Source organism: Ascaphus truei, chromosome 2 (assembly GCF_040206685.1).
Source record: "Ascaphus truei isolate aAscTru1 chromosome 2, aAscTru1.hap1, whole genome shotgun sequence".
Classification (NCBI taxonomy): Eukaryota; Metazoa; Chordata; class Amphibia; order Anura; family Ascaphidae; genus Ascaphus; species Ascaphus truei.
Window position 1 is genome coordinate 377456300 of NC_134484.1, and position 20995 is coordinate 377477294.

At 44.5% G+C, this 20995-nt stretch overlaps 1 protein-coding gene across 2 annotated transcripts in view; it reads right to left on the minus strand.

Moving 5' to 3' along the window:
• The window catches only part of TMEM108 (transmembrane protein 108), a 285211-nt gene that overhangs the window by 19408 nt on the left and 244808 nt on the right, over positions 1–20995 (minus strand). For both annotated transcript variants that reach the window (XM_075587118.1, XM_075587117.1), the window contains exon 4: positions 1683–2714. In XM_075587118.1, the coding sequence (XP_075443233.1) occupies positions 1683–2714 (1032 nt within the window). The remainder of the gene's footprint in view (positions 1–1682; positions 2715–20995) is intronic.

The window sequence follows — 20995 nt, forward strand, 5'->3', positions numbered from 1 at the left end:
ATGCTGATTTACAGAGATTCCATGAGATTAAAACAGATGTAAAAAAAAGAAAAACAAGTTATATCCATCTGGGGCAGATGATGCAGAGAAGGAATAAACAGACCGGGCAATAAATGGATGAGACAGTGTCTCACTGTCCCTTTCATCCATTTATTGCCCATTGTTATATTTGAAATGTTTCTCCTGTGGCTTTTGAAGTGACGATTTTATTATTTGTCCTGTGTAGGTGATTACACGCGGAATCTCCCATTTGCACAACGAAAACAACCCAATGGTTTTTCCGGTAGCCATGCATTTTTATTTTCTACAACCCTAGGAATCTTTCTCGACAGGATATTTTTGAGGTTCTTACTTTTTCTAAAAAGGATGTGGGGATTTGGGGGTAAAATGTTACCTAAATAAAAATCCTTCTGTAGAAATTCTCCAGACCTTTCTCGTATTACCTCCCGCTCCATTATATTTAGTAATAAAAGAAGTACTATGATTAAATGCCTTGTCACTAACTTTTGTGTTCTCTTTCTATCAGCCAGAAGGAGCTCTTTTGTATTGTTTGTGGCTGCTCTATGCTGTGACCAACCTTGAGTCATAGTTCCTGTCTAAATATCTCTGTTTAAATAAATCTGACTGTTCTTCAAAGTCGATATCCCTGGAACCATACCGTCGTAATCTCTGAAACTGCCCATAGGGTCTATTTTGAACCCATTTTGGATAATGTTTGCTTGTGGCATCCAAATACCCAGTGCAATCAACCGTTTTACTGAAGTTCCTAGTGTGAATCATCTTACTGCTGTGAAAAAGTTCAATATATAGGAACTCCCTGTCTCTCAGTACTCATGGTAGAAGTAAATTGCAGGCCAAGAGTTTTATTATAAAGGGATTTAGTACATCCAAGAGGCTCTCCATATCTCCTTCCCGGATGAAAATTATACAATCAATTTAGCGTTTGTAGCAGATTAGATTCCTTACATATTTATTATGTGCCCAAATATATTGGTCCTCCCAGGAACCCATAAATAGTATAGGTTAGCATATGATGGGGCCAATTTCGTCCTCATCGCTGTCCCACACAGTTATTAAAAAGATAAAAAATATTAACTTTTCATGTGTTTCCCTCTGCCACCTGTCGTTCCTCTCCTGGTGTGGTGGACCTTTTACTCCCCTGTCTCTGGATATCTATCCAAGATCCCTGTTCCGTAAATGGCAGAGGGTTCTTCCCTAAAAAAAAATATCTGGATGTGCTTAGTTTGAATGATTACTTTGGGGTTTGTAGTTTGGTACAGCTCCCTCATTTCCAAAATTTCATGTGTGAGCATATTTTTCTTTCTCTCCTCCAATCTATGTTTTCTGTGTGTAGGTTGCGGTTGAAACTCAGTGTCTGATTTTATAACAACGTAACTGTTGTTTCTGATTGGTAGATGCAGTATTTACTTTCTTCCTGAATTACTTCTTCTAAATTGATTATTGTTTCTATTATTGTAATTTGTCTAATGATTTGGTTGCGTACACAGTACTCATTATTGTATTGGTATTTTATTGATATTAGCCCTCTTTTATAGAGTTAAAATATCCCTATTTCTATCCTATACCATGCAAAAGCCCTCTTTTGCTAATGTAACATTCTAAATACTGTATGTTGGCAGCTTGGTAATTACATTATGATAGTAATAATTAAAGATACTTACAACACGAGGATATTGGCACGCTGATAGCCAAAAAAATCCAAGCGATATCCATTTTGCTGAGACATATGGTCTCCCTGTGTTGAGGTTGACTGTCCTCTTCTGTGACATGGGAGAGATTTCCAGGTACCCCGGGTTTCCATGTTCCAGCAGGAACCAGCCTGTTAAGGAAATTTCCAGTCGCTGTGGATCCAGTTGTGGAGATGGACATGGAATCCATGGTGGTGGCACCTGTTGATGGAATTATATCCAATATGGTAGCACTGTTTGCTATGGTATGTGGCTTGATAATGGTACCACTGGAGCTCCCTGGTATAAGTGTAGGGCTCTTAGCATCAAAGGGAGTCTGCACAGATATGGGTGATAATGCTACTCTTGTAATTGATGAGGAAGTTCCATTCTTTCCTGGCCTAATGGAGACCAAGGAGCCGTTTCGGCTTAACACGTCCCATAGTTTATAATGATGGGGTTTAAAAGGCACTGACACAGCTTCAGGGTTGCTTGACGTACCATTTACAGGGGTGGGTGAACCATCTGCTTGCTCCTTTTGTGTAAAATCCTGCAATGTGCCACCACGGAGGAACGAGTCTTTAAGAAATGTGAGCACAGTACTACTATGATCAACAGCTGCTGCAGTTCTCACAGGGACGCTTGAATGAAGCTCTGTTTTGAGGTAAGGTTCTGTAGAGTCCACGAAGTCACCTGTGACATTCTGAAATATTGTCCTCTTAGTGTATATATTTCCTGAATGCGTAATACCCTGATTATTTAAAAGTGTTTTTTCCAGCCTGTCACTGTAGTCAACATCACCACTTTGTAAATGAGACAGACTATTTGTTTTCTCTGTAGATTTTGCAGAGAGCAGAGTGCCAGACTTTGTAGACATTTGAACAGGACCAACACTGTGACTTGGCATACCCATTGCTGTGTGTGAGATTGCCATACTACCACGTTCTGGGAGAAACAAAGTGGGAGGAGGCTGCTCCTTGGCAGCAAATATCTGTTCCTCTGCCAGTGCCAGGACAAGTAGAACACCTGCAAGATAAATAACACAATGATTGTAAAACATGTACAACTCTACACCAAAACAATCAGAGTAACGGATAAATGGGTATATTACAAAGGATTCATATCGGTCTGGAGTTTCTGTAACTGTCTATGTGTCAAAAGAAAATCTAGATAATATTTTAGCAAAGTGATAGATGTGGTAATATTCACAGGTATGGAGTACCACAACTTTGTTTCTTTATAAGGCAATCCTGTTCAATTTGAACATCTTTTTAGATGGGAAAGGTATACAGGGATATACCAAATAAGTATACATGGGAAGGATGTTGATCCAGGGATTAATCCGATTGCCAATTCTTGGAGTCAGGAAGGAATTAATTTTTCCCCTTAATGGGGTTTTTTGTTTGCCTTCCTCTGGATCAATAAGTAAGTTTAGATATAGGATAAAGTATCTGTTGTCTAAATTTAGCACAGGTTGAACTTGATGGACCTATGTCTTTTTTCAACCTCATCTACTACTGTATGTAACTATGTAACTATGTAATTAGGGAATCTGTTCAAAAACATTTGCTCCCTTTGCTGTGTTCGATGGAAACGAGGTACTACTTTTGTTAGCCCCTCCAATAATAGAATTTTGCTCATTTGTATTTGTGCACAATACTATTACTGTATTCTATGTATTTTTGCCATGGTCAATGGTCAAACATTAACATTGCCAGAAGAGGTGTTACATGGGTGACTCTTATTGCAATTCCCAAATCTTTTTCACTGTATGGCTGGGGCTTCATCCAGAAACACAAAAGCCCTTTATTTTGATGTTTTCATCACGCAACATGAAAGCATGCCAAATAATAAGTATCATGCTCGATATGATAAGTAAATCAGGTCCATTGGAACTTTGAACTGATAACAAAATTAAATATGTTTTCCCTCAATCAACCACTACAGGATAGACGTGTGCTTTTATTACAGGATATAAATATAGATACCTCTATACCTCCAAAAGTCATTACCAACAGGATGCACTCCATCAGTCTGGGGGGTTTATTCTCAAAAGAGAATCCCATCCTCGCACACCCCTTATTCTGGACACAATGTATTATTAGTATTAGCATCTTTTATTTATATGGCGCCTACATATTCCACAACGCAGTACAATGTGTAGGTAAAGTCAAGAACAAAACATAAAATACAAACAACTTAAAAGATAATGAAAAAAAAAAAACAAGTAATTTGGTTGCTGTTCTGAGAAGCTTACAATCTAAAAGAAATGGGAGAGTGATGACACGGGGAGCAAGGTGCTAGGTAGGCCTCTTTAGAGAGGTGGATTTTAAAGGAGCAGTTCATTCAATATGTGTTTTTTTTTTTTTACAAAAATTATTTCTATATTATTAGATAATACTTACTACATTTAAAAAAAAAATGGACTCTTAATGACATTTTTAATGAGTTCTAATATACTAAGCAACCTTTGATTTCTATAGCAGGTTTTAGCCACCTCCCCAGCAGTGCAAGATCTTTGTAACGCATTCCTTGTTTGTGATAATTTGTTGCCAATATTGCCAACTGTTTGAACTGCAAACTGTAACGAAAGATAATTTTACCTTAGTAATATAAGAATACATTGTAGCTGCTGAGTTACACTTACTGAAGAATTGATTGAAACTGAAATTTAGTCACTTAGTGAACCTTGGAAATCAGGATCTTTGGTTCAATCACGGGAGAATGAATGGATTGGCAGCTTAGGTTATTAGTTTTCAATAAAGGTAATCAAATGCTGCATATATATATATATACATGCCTTTTTAAATCGAGCTTTAGAAAGTGTGAATGGTATTGGAGAGTCGGATGTTGTGGGGTAAAGAGTTCAACAGTTGGGGTGCAGCCTTGGCGAAGTCTTGTATGTGGGAATGAGGAAGTAACGAGGGAGGAGAACTGTAGGTCATGAGCCGAGCGGAGATAGTGTGTTGAAGAGTACTACTTATCTTTAGCTAGCGTAGGGATTCTAAAGTGTTCTGTGGCAGGAATGCATACTGTATATGTCCATGGCCATGTTTATTTTGGTGAAATGCGAACACCAAGAAACTGGATGTTGTTACAAAAATGGAACTACTGAAATAAATTAGTGTGTTGTGGTTTGGTGTAAACATTTGTTTGCTAAAGTATATACAGTATAATACAATATAACATGCAAAAGTGTGGTCACATGGCAAAACCAAACAAAAAGAAAAAGTAGAAACAAATCTATTAGGCCCAGATACGCAAAGCTCTGTTAAATCAGTGAAAATAATGGGATGTTATCAGAATTATTAATGGACGCTATTCTCACTGGGGTCAACGCATATACACAAAGCTTATGCACAAACAGCGGCTCTTATATATATATCTCATTAGCATAGGCCAGGGGTTTCCATACTCAGTCCTCAAGAGCCGCCAACAGGCCAGCTTTTATGGATATCCCTGTTTCAACACAGGTGGCTCTAACAGTGGCTCAGTCAAAGACTGATTGAGCCACCTGTGCTGAAACAGGGATATCCATAAAAGCTGGCCTGTTGGCAGCTCTTGAGGACTGAGTTTGGAGATCCCTGGCTTAATGTCATGCTAAGGTAGCACTGCATTACATTAGTTTGAAATAACATGACTCGCGTTAAGTATCACTTCCCTAAAGGCGGCGTTTCTCCATCCAGACCCAAAAATATGGGCTTTTGGGTGGATAAGGGAGAGAAAAGGAGAGAGACTCTCCTTTGCTAGAGTCCCAAGTTGCTTGATACCATCCCAAACACACGGCGAGATACTGTACCTGTGCACAGAAAGGAGCGCACTTGAGATATATATGCTCATTTGGCTATGCAAATGATATTTAAATTACTTAAATGGTCAGATATCCCAGGTATCTCAGGTGTGTTCCTTTTTGTGCCCAGGTGTCTAATAGGGGGGCTAATATTCTTCCCGCCTGCAACGTACAAGTTAAATAAAAATGATCAATACCTACAGTATACTTTACATTCATTTTTATATTTCTAATTTAAAGTATTAACTTGGTATGGTATACAGATAAATAGATATTTTTAAACATTGCTTTCTACATGTACATCACGGTTACAGTAGCCTCAGTTACTTCTGAAAACACTTAGGCCCATATTCTCTAAAGGGTGCGTCACTTTAGCACACCTAAATCCTATTAGAAAGAATGGGAATTTAGAGGTTGTAAAGCTTAGCACTCTTTAGTAAATATGGACTTACTTGCCAACTGGTTAAGTGCAAATTGGATGAAATTTTTTTGACATAAGGAGAATACACCCTGTAGACGGACGTTCACCGAGGTACACAATTTGGAGACGTTTATAATGTGAAATTATAATAGGCTTTATTGTGCCTTTTCCTTTTCATCAGGAAATTATCCAAACACAGGGGGGAACAAAGCTTCCATTCACTTGGGAGTATTTCTAGTGAAATCCTTGCAATTAGTTCACATCTCCATTAGTTAAGCATTTCTCCCATCCCAAACACATAGCATGAAAATAAGCAGATATAAGCAGTCTCTTAATAATGAAAGTCTTATCTGTTTATCAGCTGTAGAGTAAGCTTCTCTGCTCTCCTGGAACCGCACCCGTGCGTGCACAGAAAAATATCAGCATCCAGGTTTAGAAGTCTTATTGGGTGTCTTGCAATCAGCTCTGCTGTGTGGCTGGCAGAACTCAAGACATTGTGGTGTCTCCAAAGTTCAGCTCTCAGTCAGAGCTAAAGAGAGTCAGTTCCTGTCTCAAAGGCAGGCTTTTTGTAAACAATCTAATCAGGCAGGTGGTGTTTAGTAATTAACTACCACACTGCTAGATTAAAGGAACATTACTGAATAGGGATAAGTCCCCTGTTACACCCCCCCAATTGTCTTCATCCTCACATGTCCACAATAATTGTGCACGTAAAATGACATTTTAATGTAAAACTACTGACTTCAGTGACTAAAATGATGTGGCCACGGATGCGAAAAATGAGTGACTGTTTGAAACTAAGTGAGACTCGCTTAACATTAGAGTAGAGGAGTGCGCATTCCCGCACGCGTTACAGAACTTGCAAATTCATCTCAAAGCCAATCTGAGTGATATAATCATAGCAAATTTGGAGCAATATTGACACAAATTGTATAATTTTTATCTTGCATCTCTTTGCGTCATTGTATTAAGGTTTTTGCTCCAAATTTAGTGCCGTTTGCATCACCTTGCAATGTGGGGAGTGGCAATAGAAGGAGTTAGGGAGGCGTAACAAGAAGCACAGATTATAATGACATGTAGCAAGTTCTGCGTCTTCCTGCGTCACTTTTGTATCTTGTTATTTGCATCAATAAAATTCGCCAGGGCTGAGGTGGCGTAAACTTTTCTTCCTAACAATTTGCGTGAAATGTAAGCATCACTTTGATACATTTGATGCAAACGCGAGTAGAGAACGGAGCAATGTATCAAAACAAACTTTTATTAGCACTTTTTCACTTTGATACAACTTCCCCAATTGGTATTGCATGTTTGATTCATTTGAATTACTTTACAAAAAAGTGACAGTAATTTTGTACAATTTGGGCTGCGTTGCAAGAACTTTCCGATGGAATTTTTTTGTGCATTTTTTCATATTCTTGGGAAGTTCAATTGAAGCCGCAGCGAAGCGATTCTCAGCAGGGTCGCACATTTCTACATTAGAGACTTGACAGGTCTAGAAATATGTTGCATAATGCACTGACAGGAGCCTATATCTAAACTCAAAATGAATAGGCTGATGAGCCAACTGTGTCTTGCACTTGGCAGCCTGTGGATGCTGTGGAGGCAGACTCACTTTAAACCTCCCTTCCCATTGATGTTTACACATTAGCTGACACAGAAAGGGAGTTCAATATATTGCTTCAGTAACAAAAAGGGTTAATAAAATTGCATTCCTGTCCCCGCCCTGAAAATTATGATTAAGACTCTTGTCCATCACCCTCTGACCCATCTCTTCCTAACTCGTGGATTAGCAATTCAGCAATCCCACAATAGATGAGGTCTGTATTTTATCAGGGCATGTTATTTTTCTCAGTTTAGGTATGGGAATTTTATAGCTAGATTTCTCATTACAGCAGCAATTGTGGCTGCTTGTTTTTTTGGACATTAATATTCTTGGAACTGGGGGCCTCCTGGAGCAGAATTGCTCTTTTTTCAGCTTTGGGGACCCCTTGGTTACACAAATACTTACATTCCTCGCTCCCTTTTTCTAGGGAAACACAGTGGCAGCCAAAGTGCAGGCCATTAGTGCAGGCCATTAAAAAGCCACAATTGCAACATTAAATAAAAAAGCTGTGTGTGCTGTGCACGCGCATAGTAAGTGAAACTTCTTTGACTTTTGTCACAGAAATTGACTTATAACGCGCGTGCTCGGCACACGTGTCAGTGTGTCAGTCAGTGAGTATGTATGTGTTTGTTTGTGTGTGTGTCAGTCAGTGTATGTATCTGTGCCGGTCAGTGTATGTATCTGTACCGGTCAGTGTGTGTATTTGTGTCGGTCATTGTGTGTGTGTGTGTGTGTGTGTGTCAGTGTATGTCTCTCTCTCTCTGTGTTGTGTGAATGTCTCTCTGTGTCGGTCAGTGAGTGTATGTGTGTGTGTCAGTCAGTGTGCGTGCGTATGTGTGTCAGTCAGTGTGTGTGCGTATGTGTGACAGTCAGTGTGCGTGCGCGTGCGTCAAAGTGTGCGTGCGTCAAAGTGTGCATGTGTCAGTGTGTGTGTGTATGTGTTTATTGGCAGCAGTACCAGCATCATGAATGTTGAGCGGGTGGGGGAGCTCACAGTGGGGGGGAAGGAATAGGCACATCATTCAGGGGCGGTGTTCGGTACATCACTGGGGTGTGCGTGCGTGTGTCAGAGTGTGCGCGTGCATGCATCAGTGTGTGCGCGTGCGTGCGTCAGTGTGTGCACGTGCGTGCGTCAGTGTGTGCGCGTGCGTGCGTCAGTGTGTGCGCGTGCGTCAGAGTGTGTGCGTGCGTCAGAGTAAGTGTGTGTGTGTGTGTGTGTGTGTCAGTGTGTGTGTGTGCGTCAGAGTAAGTGTGTGTGTGTCATTGTGTGTATGTGTTAGTCAATGTGTGTGTCAGTCAATGTGTGTATGTCAGTGTGTGCGTGTCTGTCAGTGTGTGCGTGTCTGTCAGTGTGTGCGTGTCTGTCAGTGTAAGTGTATCTCTCTGTGTGTACACACCGTATGTCTCTCTGTCTGTGTCCTGCCCCCTCTCTCCTGACTCCCCCCACCCCCGGCGGAGCTGCGGACCCGGGGGGCTCAGTCTGAGTCTTCTGAGCAGATACCCCCCCCCACCCCCTGGCGGCGCGCTCAAGCTCCCCCCTTCCCCACCCCCCGGCGGCGCGCTCAAGCTCCCCCCTTCCCAACAACCCGGCGGCGCGCTCAAGCTCCCCCCTTCCCCACAACCCGGCGGCGCGCTCAAGCTCCCCCCTTCCCCCCCCCCCCGGCGGCGCGCTCAAACCACCCTATTCCCAGGCGCCGCTGCCAGCCGCTTCTGCGCATGCGTGGCGCGCGGCATGGCAGTGGGCGGGGAACGGCGCCGCTGCCAGCCACTTCTGCGCATGCGTGGCGCGCGGCATGGCAGCGGGCGGCGGAACAGCGGCACCGTGGCAGTTAGGAGCGGCGGCTATCGCCGCCGCATGTGAACAACTAGGTGTGGGTGTGTGGGAGGGTGAGGGGTGCGGCGGCGATTAGGAGCGGTGCCGGCGGCTATAGCCGGCGCCGCCGCCATATGTGACAGGGGGGGGGCGTGTGAGCGGAGCGGCGTCCATTACGTGACGTCACTTCCGTTTCACATTTCGCCCCCCCATCTATCCAGTTTTATCCCATCAGAGGTGCCACTAAAGAAGTTTCACTTCAAAAACAGAACAAAAAAAACAGTAAGTACACTGGTCGCGAAAACTGTATCTGGGGAACTGGGCGTCCCCGAAGCTGAAACTTAAGCAGATCAGCCACAGAGGACCCAATGCTTCCAAACCTGGTAAAAAATTAGGGCGGATTACTGCTTTAATCTATACAGTATAATAATGAAGAAAATTTGGGGGAGAGCTATTCACAGTGACTATGAACACAATTAATGCGCTAGTGCAGTATTAGATTAAAGTGCGATAAACATATGTATTGCGTAATCACAATGTGACAAATTAGGTGCAAATAATAAGCAATGTGCAAAATCTTGCAAAACAATTCATTTTGACACACACACACACACACACACACACACACACACACACACACACACACACACACACACACACACACACACACACACACACACACACACACACACACACACACACACACACACACACACACACACAGTGGTGGGTTTTGAGGTTTCTTGAGCTTGTTGGGATTGTATGTTTATTAATGTAATTTGCAGCTAGTATCAGTTGTTTGGAGGTTAGTGGCCCCTCCCCCCAGGGTTTAAACTCGCCCCTCCCCACTTTTTAAGTTAGCAGGTCTTTTTCATGTTCCTGTGTTTGGACAGACCCAATATGGTCATTCACCCTCCAAATAGAGTTAAATGAGAATTTTATCAGGTAGTGTTAAGGCCTGCTCACTGGTCATGCCTTGATGTGGCTTGCAGGTACAGTAATGCTTTGACCAAAGGGTTTAAATAAATGACGCTTTTTCAAGAGAATATATAAGTATTTCACTGTGTATTTTTGTCACATTGGATGTAGCATTGGGCTATCCCATAGAGTTTTGGAGCCCCATCAGCATACAGAGGAGAGGGAGACAGACACAGGTCCTCACAGACGTTCCAGCCAGCTGAAATCTCGCGAGATGAGACCTCGTGACATCACGGACAAGGAAGTGAGCACCGGGTGAATTGCGGGCATTCCCCAGCATTCCCCCAGCTCACGAGGGGGCAAAAAAGGCAAAGAAATATCGTGGACTAGAACTCAGGACACTCAGAATCCCCAAAGATCCCTGTACATCGAACTTAGGATTTATACAAAATGTGAGTGTAACTGCTGTGTATCTACCACACTATAAACTTTGTACTATATTCCACACTATTGGATTTTTTTCTTTTTCTTCTGCCCCATGAGAAACTGAGGGAAGACATCTGTCTGTTCCACTGGACGGAAAAGAAAAAGGAGCAGCAGAGTGTTCATGGTTTTATTATCACTGAAATATCACCATTCACTTATATCTTGATACCACTCACTTTCACAGTGTATCTTTATTCTTTATTTTTCCATTTTATATCACTATAATATGCACATTGCAATTTAAATTATATATATTTGCACAAGTAACTCATGTTTTTAACATCTTTTGCTACAATATTGTTTTAGCAGGAAAAAATAGAGGAATGACCCCTAGTGATGCTGACCAGGAAAAGTCCATGTTTTAAAGTATTATACCTTTTAAATCTTCATATTCCTCCAAACAAAAACAGCTTTATAGACTCAGGACTCCAATATCCAAAATGTTGATGTCCCATAAAGCACCACTACACATAGACTCCACTAGCCTACAACAGGTATATCTTATGTGGTAGTCAAAGTGGTTTTTGGGAACTGGATGATCACATGAATGAAGTAACAAATATAATGAAGTTACTCACTGCTGACCTCTTTGATAAAGCGTGGGTGACCACGCGAAACGCGTAAGAGTGTTCTCTTACTGTTTTGAATCGTGCCTTCAATAAATTTTTGCACCTAGTTCTTTTTGCAGTATTGGTCATATTTTTTCCAACAGCAGGTGCACCGCCGCCCACAACCTTTGTATACAATATTGTTTTGCAAGATTTTGCACATTGCTTATTATTTGCGCCCAATTTGTCACATTGTGATTACAAAATACGTATGTTTATTGCACTTTAATCTAATACTGCACTAACACTTTAATTGTGTTCATAGTCACTGTGAATAGCACTCCCCAAAATGTTCTTCATTATTATTCACTAGAACCTAGAGGTTGTTGGTTTTCATTGGGTTAGAGCTGCACATTTAATCATTACATCATATCAGTTATAAGCGCCGGCTTATGTTTCTTATATATATTAACCTATACAGTGCTTGAGGTATGCCTCTCACTTCCATGGTACAGTATGTGAGAGCTCCAGGAGTGATCACATGATGCACAAAAGCCCCGGGAGCCGGAAAAGGAAGTGGTGATGGCTGCTCTGTTTCGGCGGTCAACCCAAACAACCCCTAAAAAACAAGCAAGTTTCCATGAGGTAACTGGTACGTCATAAGAGTCTCTGCGTGCCAGGGCCCATGCCATACCAGGTAAATCATTAGTGCACTTGAAAGTTCTAAGTAACATGTGAGTGAAAAATTCCTAAAACTAAAAGTGATAAGGCAGAAGAAGTGGATAGTTGGCAACTAATAGTATAGTATATCACTCCAAACAGGGCCGCTGACAGGGGCACAGGGACTTGTGTCCCGGACCCGGCTACAGAGGTGGGGCCCACTCAGGCTGCCCGAATCCAGGAGTTAAGCTCTGCCAGAAGTAGGGCCTAACTTCCGCTATCTGCCTGCTGGGTGCATCTCTCTGTAACGCCGGGCAGACCGTACTCCACAGGTAGGGCCCAGACGGTGAAGTCAAGGGGGAAGGGAAAGTGAAAGGAGATGGGGAGGGGGAAGAAAAAGAATGCCAGCTTATGGAAAATTCCCTTGAGTTCGATATTCTAATTTGTAGATTTTTTTTTTCAACTCACAAACACTTTCCAGTTCTTTCAATGTATCTTTTCTATGGATGCATTTTGTTTGCGTACTTGTTAATCAGTTGATGACACATTATGCCAGTTGTAAAATGGAGTTGAGTTGGTGATTAATTCATCTTTTAATCAAGTAGAATTGAAACTAAAGATGAGCTCCTCAGAGCTAGGCCTAGAACGAATGGAAAAGAAAAAACACAGAGCGCACCAAAGGTGAGGAATAAAATGTATCCCAGCAATACATCATAAAGTAAGTGTAGATTTACATATAAGGTATAAGCAGTTCAACGGGTGACTAAAAAGATATGTCTGTGCTGCCTAGTTCTTGATACAAGAGGGTAAGAGACAGAGTAAGTTTTAGAGCTGTATATCCCGCGCAGGGATAAGCTGTTGCTCAGTGAAAACTTTCCACTTCCGGGTACCCGAGTCCCGTAAGTTTGCAGTCAGGCGAGTATAGAACGAATGGCAGAGCCAAGTGTTGCAGGCCAGTCTGTTAATGAAATGGCTTAAAAAAGCTCACAGCACGACTGCCATACAAGGGAAACACAACCACTTTTACAGTGAGCAATGGTACTGCACCAAGCTGCAAATACAGAAAAGTGTTCAATGTATCTAGTTATCTACACACACACACACATCACTGGATATATAATTTTAAATATCTTCGCAATAAATTTTACAACAACAGTGCAGAACCACTCACTTTTGCCAGAAAAGGATTTAGTCCAAATTTCTTTTACTTTTACCTCTTGGAAAGTGGACGCCATAATAATAATAATAATCATAATAATAATAAAAAAAGTGTGTGCGGTGCACGCGCATAGTAAGTGAAACTTCTTTGACTTTTGTCACATAAATTGTATTTGTATTGGTGATGTTTTAATTAAAAATCAAAATACAATTTGATTGACAAAATGCAAATAAATTTGACTTATAATGCGTGTGCTCGGCACACATCCCCTGTATTAGCTATTTGCACAAGTGTGAATTCCTTGTGTGTATGTGTGTCAGTCAGTGTGTGTATGTGTATCAGTCAGTGTGTGTGTATGTATGTATGTATGTCTCTGTCTGTCTGTCTGTCTGTCTGTCAGTCAGTCAGTGTATGTATGTCAGTCAGTGTATGTATGTCAGTCAGTGTATGTATGTCAGTGTGTGTGTATGTGTGGGGGGGTGTATGTGTGGGGGGGTGTATGTGTGGGGGGGTGTATGTGTGGGGGGGTGTATGTGTGTGGGGGGGTGTATGTGTGTGGGGGGGTGTATGTGTGGGGGTGGTGGTGTGTGTGGGGGTGTGTGTGGGGGGGTGGTGTGTGTGTGTGGGCGGGGGTGGTGTGTGTGGGGTGTGTGTGTGTGTGTGGGGGGGGTGTGGTGTGTGTGTGGGGGGGCGGGGGGTATGTGTGGGGGTGTGTGTGTGTGGGGGGGTGTGGTGTGTGGTGTGTGTGGGTGGTGTGTGTGTGTGGGGGGATGTGGTTGGTGTGTGTGTGTGTGGGGGGGGTGGTGTGTGTGTGTGTGTGTGTGTGGGGTGGGGTGTGTGTGGGGGGTGGTGTGTGTGTGTGTGTGTGTGGGCGGGGGTGGTGTGTGTGTGGGGGGGGGAGTGGTGTGTGTGTGGGCGGGGGTGGTGTGTGTGAGGGGTGGTGGTGTGTGTGTGGGGGGGGCGTGTGGGGGGTGTGTGTGGGGGGGTGTGGGTGGTGTGTGTGTGTGGGGGGGGATGTGGTTGGTGTGTATGTGTGGGGGGTGGTGTGTGTGTGTGGGGGGTGGTGTGTGTGTGTGTGGGGGGGGGTGTGTGTGTGTGGGTGTGTGTGTGTGTGTGGGGGGGGGTGTGGGTGTGTGTGTGTGGTGGTGTGTGTGTGTGTGGGGGGTCAGTAAGTGTGTGTGGGGGTCTGGGGGGGGGTCAGTCAGTGTGTGTGGGGGTCTGGGGGGGGTCAGTCAGTGTGTGTGGGGGTCTGGGGGGGGGGTCAGTCAGTGTGTGTGGAGGTCTGGGTGGGGTCAGTCAGTGTGTGTAGGGGTCTGGGGGGGTCAGTCAGTGTGTGGGGGTCTGGGTGGGTCAGTCAGTGTGTGTGGGGGTCTGGGGGGGTCAGTCAGTGTGTGTGGGGGTCTGGGAGGGTCAGTCAGTGTGTGTGGGGGTCTGGGGGGTCAGTCAGTGTGTGTGGGGGTCTGGGGTGGTCAGTCAGTGTGTGTGGGGGTCTGGGGGGGGTCAGTCAGTGTGTGTGGAGGTCTGGGGGGGGTCAGTCAGTGTGTGTGGGGGTCTGAGGGGGTCAGTCAGTGTGTGTGGGGATCTGGGGGGGTCAGTCAGTGTGTGTGGGGTCTGGGGGGATCAGTCAGTGTGTGTGTGGGGGTCTGGGGGGTCATTCAGTGTGTGTGAGGGTCTGGGGGGGTCAGTCAGTGTGTGTGGGGTCTGGGGGGATCAGTCAGTGTGTGTGTGAAAGTCTGGGGGGGTCATTCAGTGTGTGTGAGGGTCTGGGGGGGTCAGTCAGTGTGTGTGGGGTCTGGGGGGATCAGTCAGTGTGTGTGTGGGGGTCTGGGGGGGACATTCAGTGTGTGTGAGGGTATGGGGGGTCAGTCAGTGTGTGTGGGGTCTGGGGGGATCAGTCAGTGTGTGTGTGGGGGTCTGGGGGGGTCATTCAGTGTGTGTGAGGGTCTGGGGGGGTCAGTCAGTGTGTATGGGGTCTGGGGGGATCAGTCAGTGTGTGTGTGTGGGGGTCTGGGGGGTTCCGGCGTGCTCAAGCTCCCCCCTTCCCCACAACCCTGCGGCGCGCTCCAGCTCCCCCCTTCCCCACCCCCCGGCGGCACGCTCAAACCGCCCCATTCCCAGGCTGTTAGGAGCGGCGCCGGCACCAGCCTCCCTCCTCCTGTCCATCGGCATGGCAGCGGGCGGGGAACGGCGCCGCTGCCAGCCGCTTCTGCGCATGCGTGGCCGCTCAAGCTCCCCCCTTCCCCACCCCCCGGCGGCGTGCTCAAACCCCCCCCATTCCCAGACTGTTAGGAGCGGCGCCGATGCCAGCCTCCCTCCTCCTGTCCATCGGCATGGCAGCGGGCGGGGAACGGCGCCGCTGCCAGCCGCTTCTGCGCATGCGTTGCGCGCGGCATGGCAGCGGGCAGGGAACGGCGCCGCTGCCAGCCGCTTGGCATGGTAGCAGGCGGCGGAACACCGGCAGTTAGGAGCGGCGGCTATCACCGGCGCATGTGAGCAACTGGTTGTGGGGTGTGTGGGAGGGTGAGGGGTGCGGCGGCGATTAGGAGGGGACAGGGGACATGTGAGTGGAACGGCGTCCATTATGTGACGTCACTTCCGTTTCACATTTCGCCCCCCATCTATCCAGTTTTATCCCATCACAGGTGCCACTAAAGAAGTTTCATTTCAAAAATACATTTAACATAGCACAGCAACTTAGGCCACGTCCATAGAAGGACAAGCCGCGCTGAGCCGTGCGGACGCTCCGCGCTGAGCCCCGGCATCCTCAATGAGGATGTCTTTAGAGGGGGCTTACGTGAGCGTCCGCAGGCGTGCTGAGGAGTTGGATTTTTCATCCGACAGCCAAGCTGTTTTTCAGCGCGCTGTCGGCTGAAAACATCCAATCAGCGCAAAGCAGCGTCAACGTCACGGCGCCGTGACGTTGGTGCGTCGCGGGCGATTAGCCCAGCGACGTCACTGCCCCGCCTCCCTCAGCCTCCCCCCGCCTCCCGATCGCGCCCGCTGGCTTGCCTGCATGTACATAAAATCGCACAGGCTTCAGCAGGCGAGCCTCAGCGTCAGCGCGGTTCAGCACTGCTCCCAACTCTATGGACGCAGCCTTAGATCACTACAGTAGTCTTTTTTTTCAAGTTACAATCAAATAGCGAAATAATTATGGAATTTTTTAGATTCAATAAATACAACATAATTTTAAAAAAATAGCACAAGTCGCAGATCTAGCAAATAATAAGAATTACATTACTATCCCTGGAAATGTTTTCTTTGGTGCTACATTTGCCTCCATTTTTTTCTCTAGTTTTTCAGCTTAGAGATTTAGATATATATGTTGCATGTTATGTATGAGTTTTAACCAGCCCTTTCTTGCAGGCCAGCAGGTGGAGATCGAAGGCATGTGATCACCGTAATACCCTGGAGTCAAAATATCCCAGACAATACCCCCATGAAATGGATTTTCTTGGCATTCTTGGCATTACTCTGAGCCAGATGCTATGTTAGTTAAATCATGCCTAACTCTGTTGTTACACCTATTCAGACCTTACAAAAGCCCTATTTCAGGTTCTGAATGGTAGTAGCGGCAAGTTTAACTTTGACTTATTTAATGTAACGTTAAGTCCCCTCATTAACACTAATGGACTTGAGTGGATAGGCAATTCTATGATAATGCTTCATTTGTATATCATTTGGTTTCCACCATCACTAACAGTTGTTATAGTTAACAGTGTTCTTTACTGGAAAAGCCCATGGCTTAATGTTATGTGATTGTGCATTAAAGATATACTGTTAGTCTTAATGTGATGGTAAGTTAGGTTAATGCCAAATTAAATGACTTAACAGGCTTTGTGGATCTCGGCCTAAGTATTGATAAATGTAACTGCATCTTTAAGCTTCTGCATCTCATTTCAGTAGTCATCAATCGCCAATAATCCTGAAGGAAACAGAGCACAATAAGACACATGCACATGCATTTGTATGGTATATGGGTTATACTGTACATAAAGACTGATTATAAATATTTTTTGAGTCTGGTGCTCTTCTTGCAGATTGGAGACTTTGATACATATCCCCTTTATACTCTATTTAAAGTTACTTCATGTAGAAATATGAAGAGGGGCATATATACAGTATTTATACGTGAATTTGTAAATTAGCTGAAGGTTCCAAACGTTCACTAATCAAAACAAGACACAGACAATGGAACTGACTGAGACCTAAATAGAATATGCCATAAAACTACAGGCAATTTAGAAACAAAACAAAGAAAAGTCCTACTCAATCTTCACTCATTCCCATTGACTGTGAGTAGATCATTCATGCCTCTTCTACGCTCTATCTAATCACCAAGAGAAGTCGACCGTTACAACATTTGAGTCTTACCCCTAAATATCTTCAGTGTTTGGTGATAAATGGGACTCCTTGAAAATCCAGTACATGTAAAATATATACCGCTGTAAAGTTAAGTCATAAAAGGTCTCAACATGACTATATTGCATCTTTCAGACCATGTTGCAGAGAACCACAGCTGTATGTACAGCAGCATTTAAGTCATTCAAAGCATTGCTGGCCCCTTCAAATGTCACATAGTTAAATACGTAGACCAACTTTAAACTCCATTCATTGTAGGGCAGCCTCACTAATTTACAGCATCATTGGCCTTTTAATGGAGTCAGTGGTGTCTGACTCGTTGAACTCAGGACTATTCTATCAACCCTTTTGCAATGTGTTGTATGCCCCTCTGATAATAGAGGGCTTAAAACAAACATTTATTTCCATCCAGTATCCCATCCCACTTTTATCTATGCCCTTAAACCATGACAGCTTTATTCACAATGATTATCAACTATTTACCCTGTCAACATTGCAAATTAAGTCTTCATAGACAGGTAAGCAACTACAATGACAAGGTAAATACTGGCTTTCTGTTAATCAGTTGAAGGGCACAGGTAGCTTTTTATTACCTGAAAGCCAATGGCAAATTAACATTGTGGACATTGCTAAGCATTGTGGACATCGATGGCACCCAATGGCAACATAATAAGAAGTTTTGAAGCATGTGCACTGAAGCAATCACACAATAAATCAAAGTACTGGGGGGAAAGAGTACACTAAAGATGCAATGCTATTTGCAATTACTTATTAAATATTTTGGTCCCAGCTGAAACCCTTGCCAAGAAAAACATAACAAAAAGTAAAAAAAAAAAGTCAGCAGTCTTAAATGACAAGATTTGTTTCTACATTTTGCATGGTGTCCTCTCTTTAGGGCCTATACTAACGCCTGCGAGATTGTCCTTGTTAAAATGCGTGATTTGACAAGGCAATAAGATGAAAGATTTTTTGTAAGCGACGTATTCTTTTCGTACACTGTATGTCAATTTGCATTTAAATCACACAATCCGCTCGGGTTTGACTGTTTGAAGTAGAATTACTATAACACAGAAAGATCACACATAAGCCACACTCTACAAAGCAGCCAATTCAGTCACTGTTTAGTGAGTGAGTAGTCTGGTGCTTCTATTTAAGTAATCCCCGAAGAACAGGGCATTACTGGTCAATAATGCCCTGGCTGGAAGAGTTGAAGGCCCGAGGCGAAGCCGAGGGACTTTAACCCAGCAAGGGCATTATTGGCCAGTAATGCCCTGTTCTGAGGGGATTATTACTATTATAGGCTAAATGTAGACTTTTTTTTGTACATATACACAGCCCCCTCTATACACACACACACACACACACACACACACACACACACACACACACACACACACACACACACACACACACACACACACACACACACACACACACACACACACCACGCGCACACACCACGCGCACACACCACGCGCACATACACACACACACACTGCAACCCCCCCTATATACACAAACACACTCTGCAGTACCCTCTACACACTGTGCAGTCCCCCTCCTCTACACACACAAAACACACTGCAGACCTCCTCCACCCTCTACACTCACAAAACACAGCAGCCCCCCTCTACACCCACAAAACACACTGCAGACGCACACACCAACAAAACAGACTGCTGCCCCCTCTACATCAATAAAACACACACCAGCAGCCCCCCTCTACAACCACTGCAGCCCCCATGTAAACCCACACACAGCAGACACAGACACACAGGGGGGTGGGAGAGGCGTCTGCAAGTGGCCTTTACCCCGCTTCTTCAAAAGATCTTTTTTCCTGCTCCGGTCTTATATCTTATTTGGCTACTAGCTGTGGGGGTTAACCTTGAGTGGACAGACGGTTCCTTTGGATATCTGAATATACAAAAGTGCTTGCAGAGGCTAGACTATGACACAAATGGTGGATACATCCAGTCTAAACTTCACCCCACCTCATCCCATTCTATGTCATCACGTCTCATTCCATTTTTTTACATTTCACTTATAGGAAGCTACTGTATGCAGATTAGACCTTACAGCTCCCTCCTTGAGGTATTTACGTGCGTATAATTTAAACTTATTAAAAGGTGTGATAGTTAGAATTTGTGTAAATTAACTTAGATTTTGTTGTTAGATTATTTTAGGTTAGGAATAAAAACTCACAAAATGTGTGCATGTAGGGCAGGCCTGCACAACTTGTAAAGTGAGAAGGGCCGAACTGCTCCAAGGAAAACAGATTTGGGCCACACAGGTAAAATCCTCATCATCCTCATCATATATCTCCCCCAGAACCCCTCCTCATCATCATCAATCACCCCCAGCACCCCTCACTATCATCATATATCTCGTCCAGCATCCCTCATCATATAACTCCCCCAGCACCCCTCATCATTATCATCATATATCTTGCCCAGCCCCCCTCATCATCATCATGTATCTCCCCCAGCACTCCTCCTCATCATCATATATCTCGCCCGGCACCCCTCACCATCATATATCTCCCCCTGCACCCCTCATCATCATCATCATATATCTCGCCCAGCACCCCTCATCATCATCATATCATCTCCCCCCACCCCCATATGCCTACCTGATTAGGAGTCAGGTGGGGGGAGACGCTGGTATGCTGCAGTTGCGGCGGCGGGCAGCAGAATAAACTAAGCAGAGCAAGCAGGCCTGCACGAGGTAGAAGCGTACACACGCTCGCTCTAGCAGCAGGCCCCGGAAGTGCCGGATCACACTGCTAGAGCGTGCTCCTACCCTGCTGTCCTGAGAGCGGGCTGAGAGCGGGCTCTGGGGGGCGGGGGGTGGAGGGGGAGAGCGAGCAAGGCCAGGAAAGCCGTCGCGGGCCACCCTGTGAGTGCGGGCGGGCCGTATGTTTTGCAGGCCTGATGTAGGGGATAACACAACAAGCTTCGTACTACACTTATAAGGATAGGATACACGTTGTATCAAACAGCAATTGTGGGTACTTTGAGGGAATATCCCTATATAAACAACATAATGCATCTTGAGAATTTTACTGTGATTTCTGTATACCGACGTTATATTCTGTGTGTATTGTAACCTTGATTTCTTCCTCTGGATGCACTTAATAAAGATACTTTACAAAAATAACAATGGATGGGAACCTTTTCAATGAAATCAATAGGAGAATGTAGATCGGGTGGAGCACATTTGGAAGAAACAATACAATCTTTCAGGGGAACCTTCCACTGTGCCCCAAGAAGAAAGCTTTCGGCCTGTGCTCACCTATTGATGTTAAACTTGGACCCTAAACGTGAAGATAATTCAGAAGCTTCAGACAACCCAAAGAATTATGGAGAGATGTATGCTGGGCATTACCCGAAGAGACAAGAAAAAGAATGGGTTTGGAACCAAATAAAAGTCTGTGACATCTTTATACGGGTGAAAAAATTAAAATGGCAGTGGGCCGGACATACCACAAGAAGAAATTACCATTATTGGATAAAGCAGTACAGGCTTGCTATGTTGCCGTCACTACGAC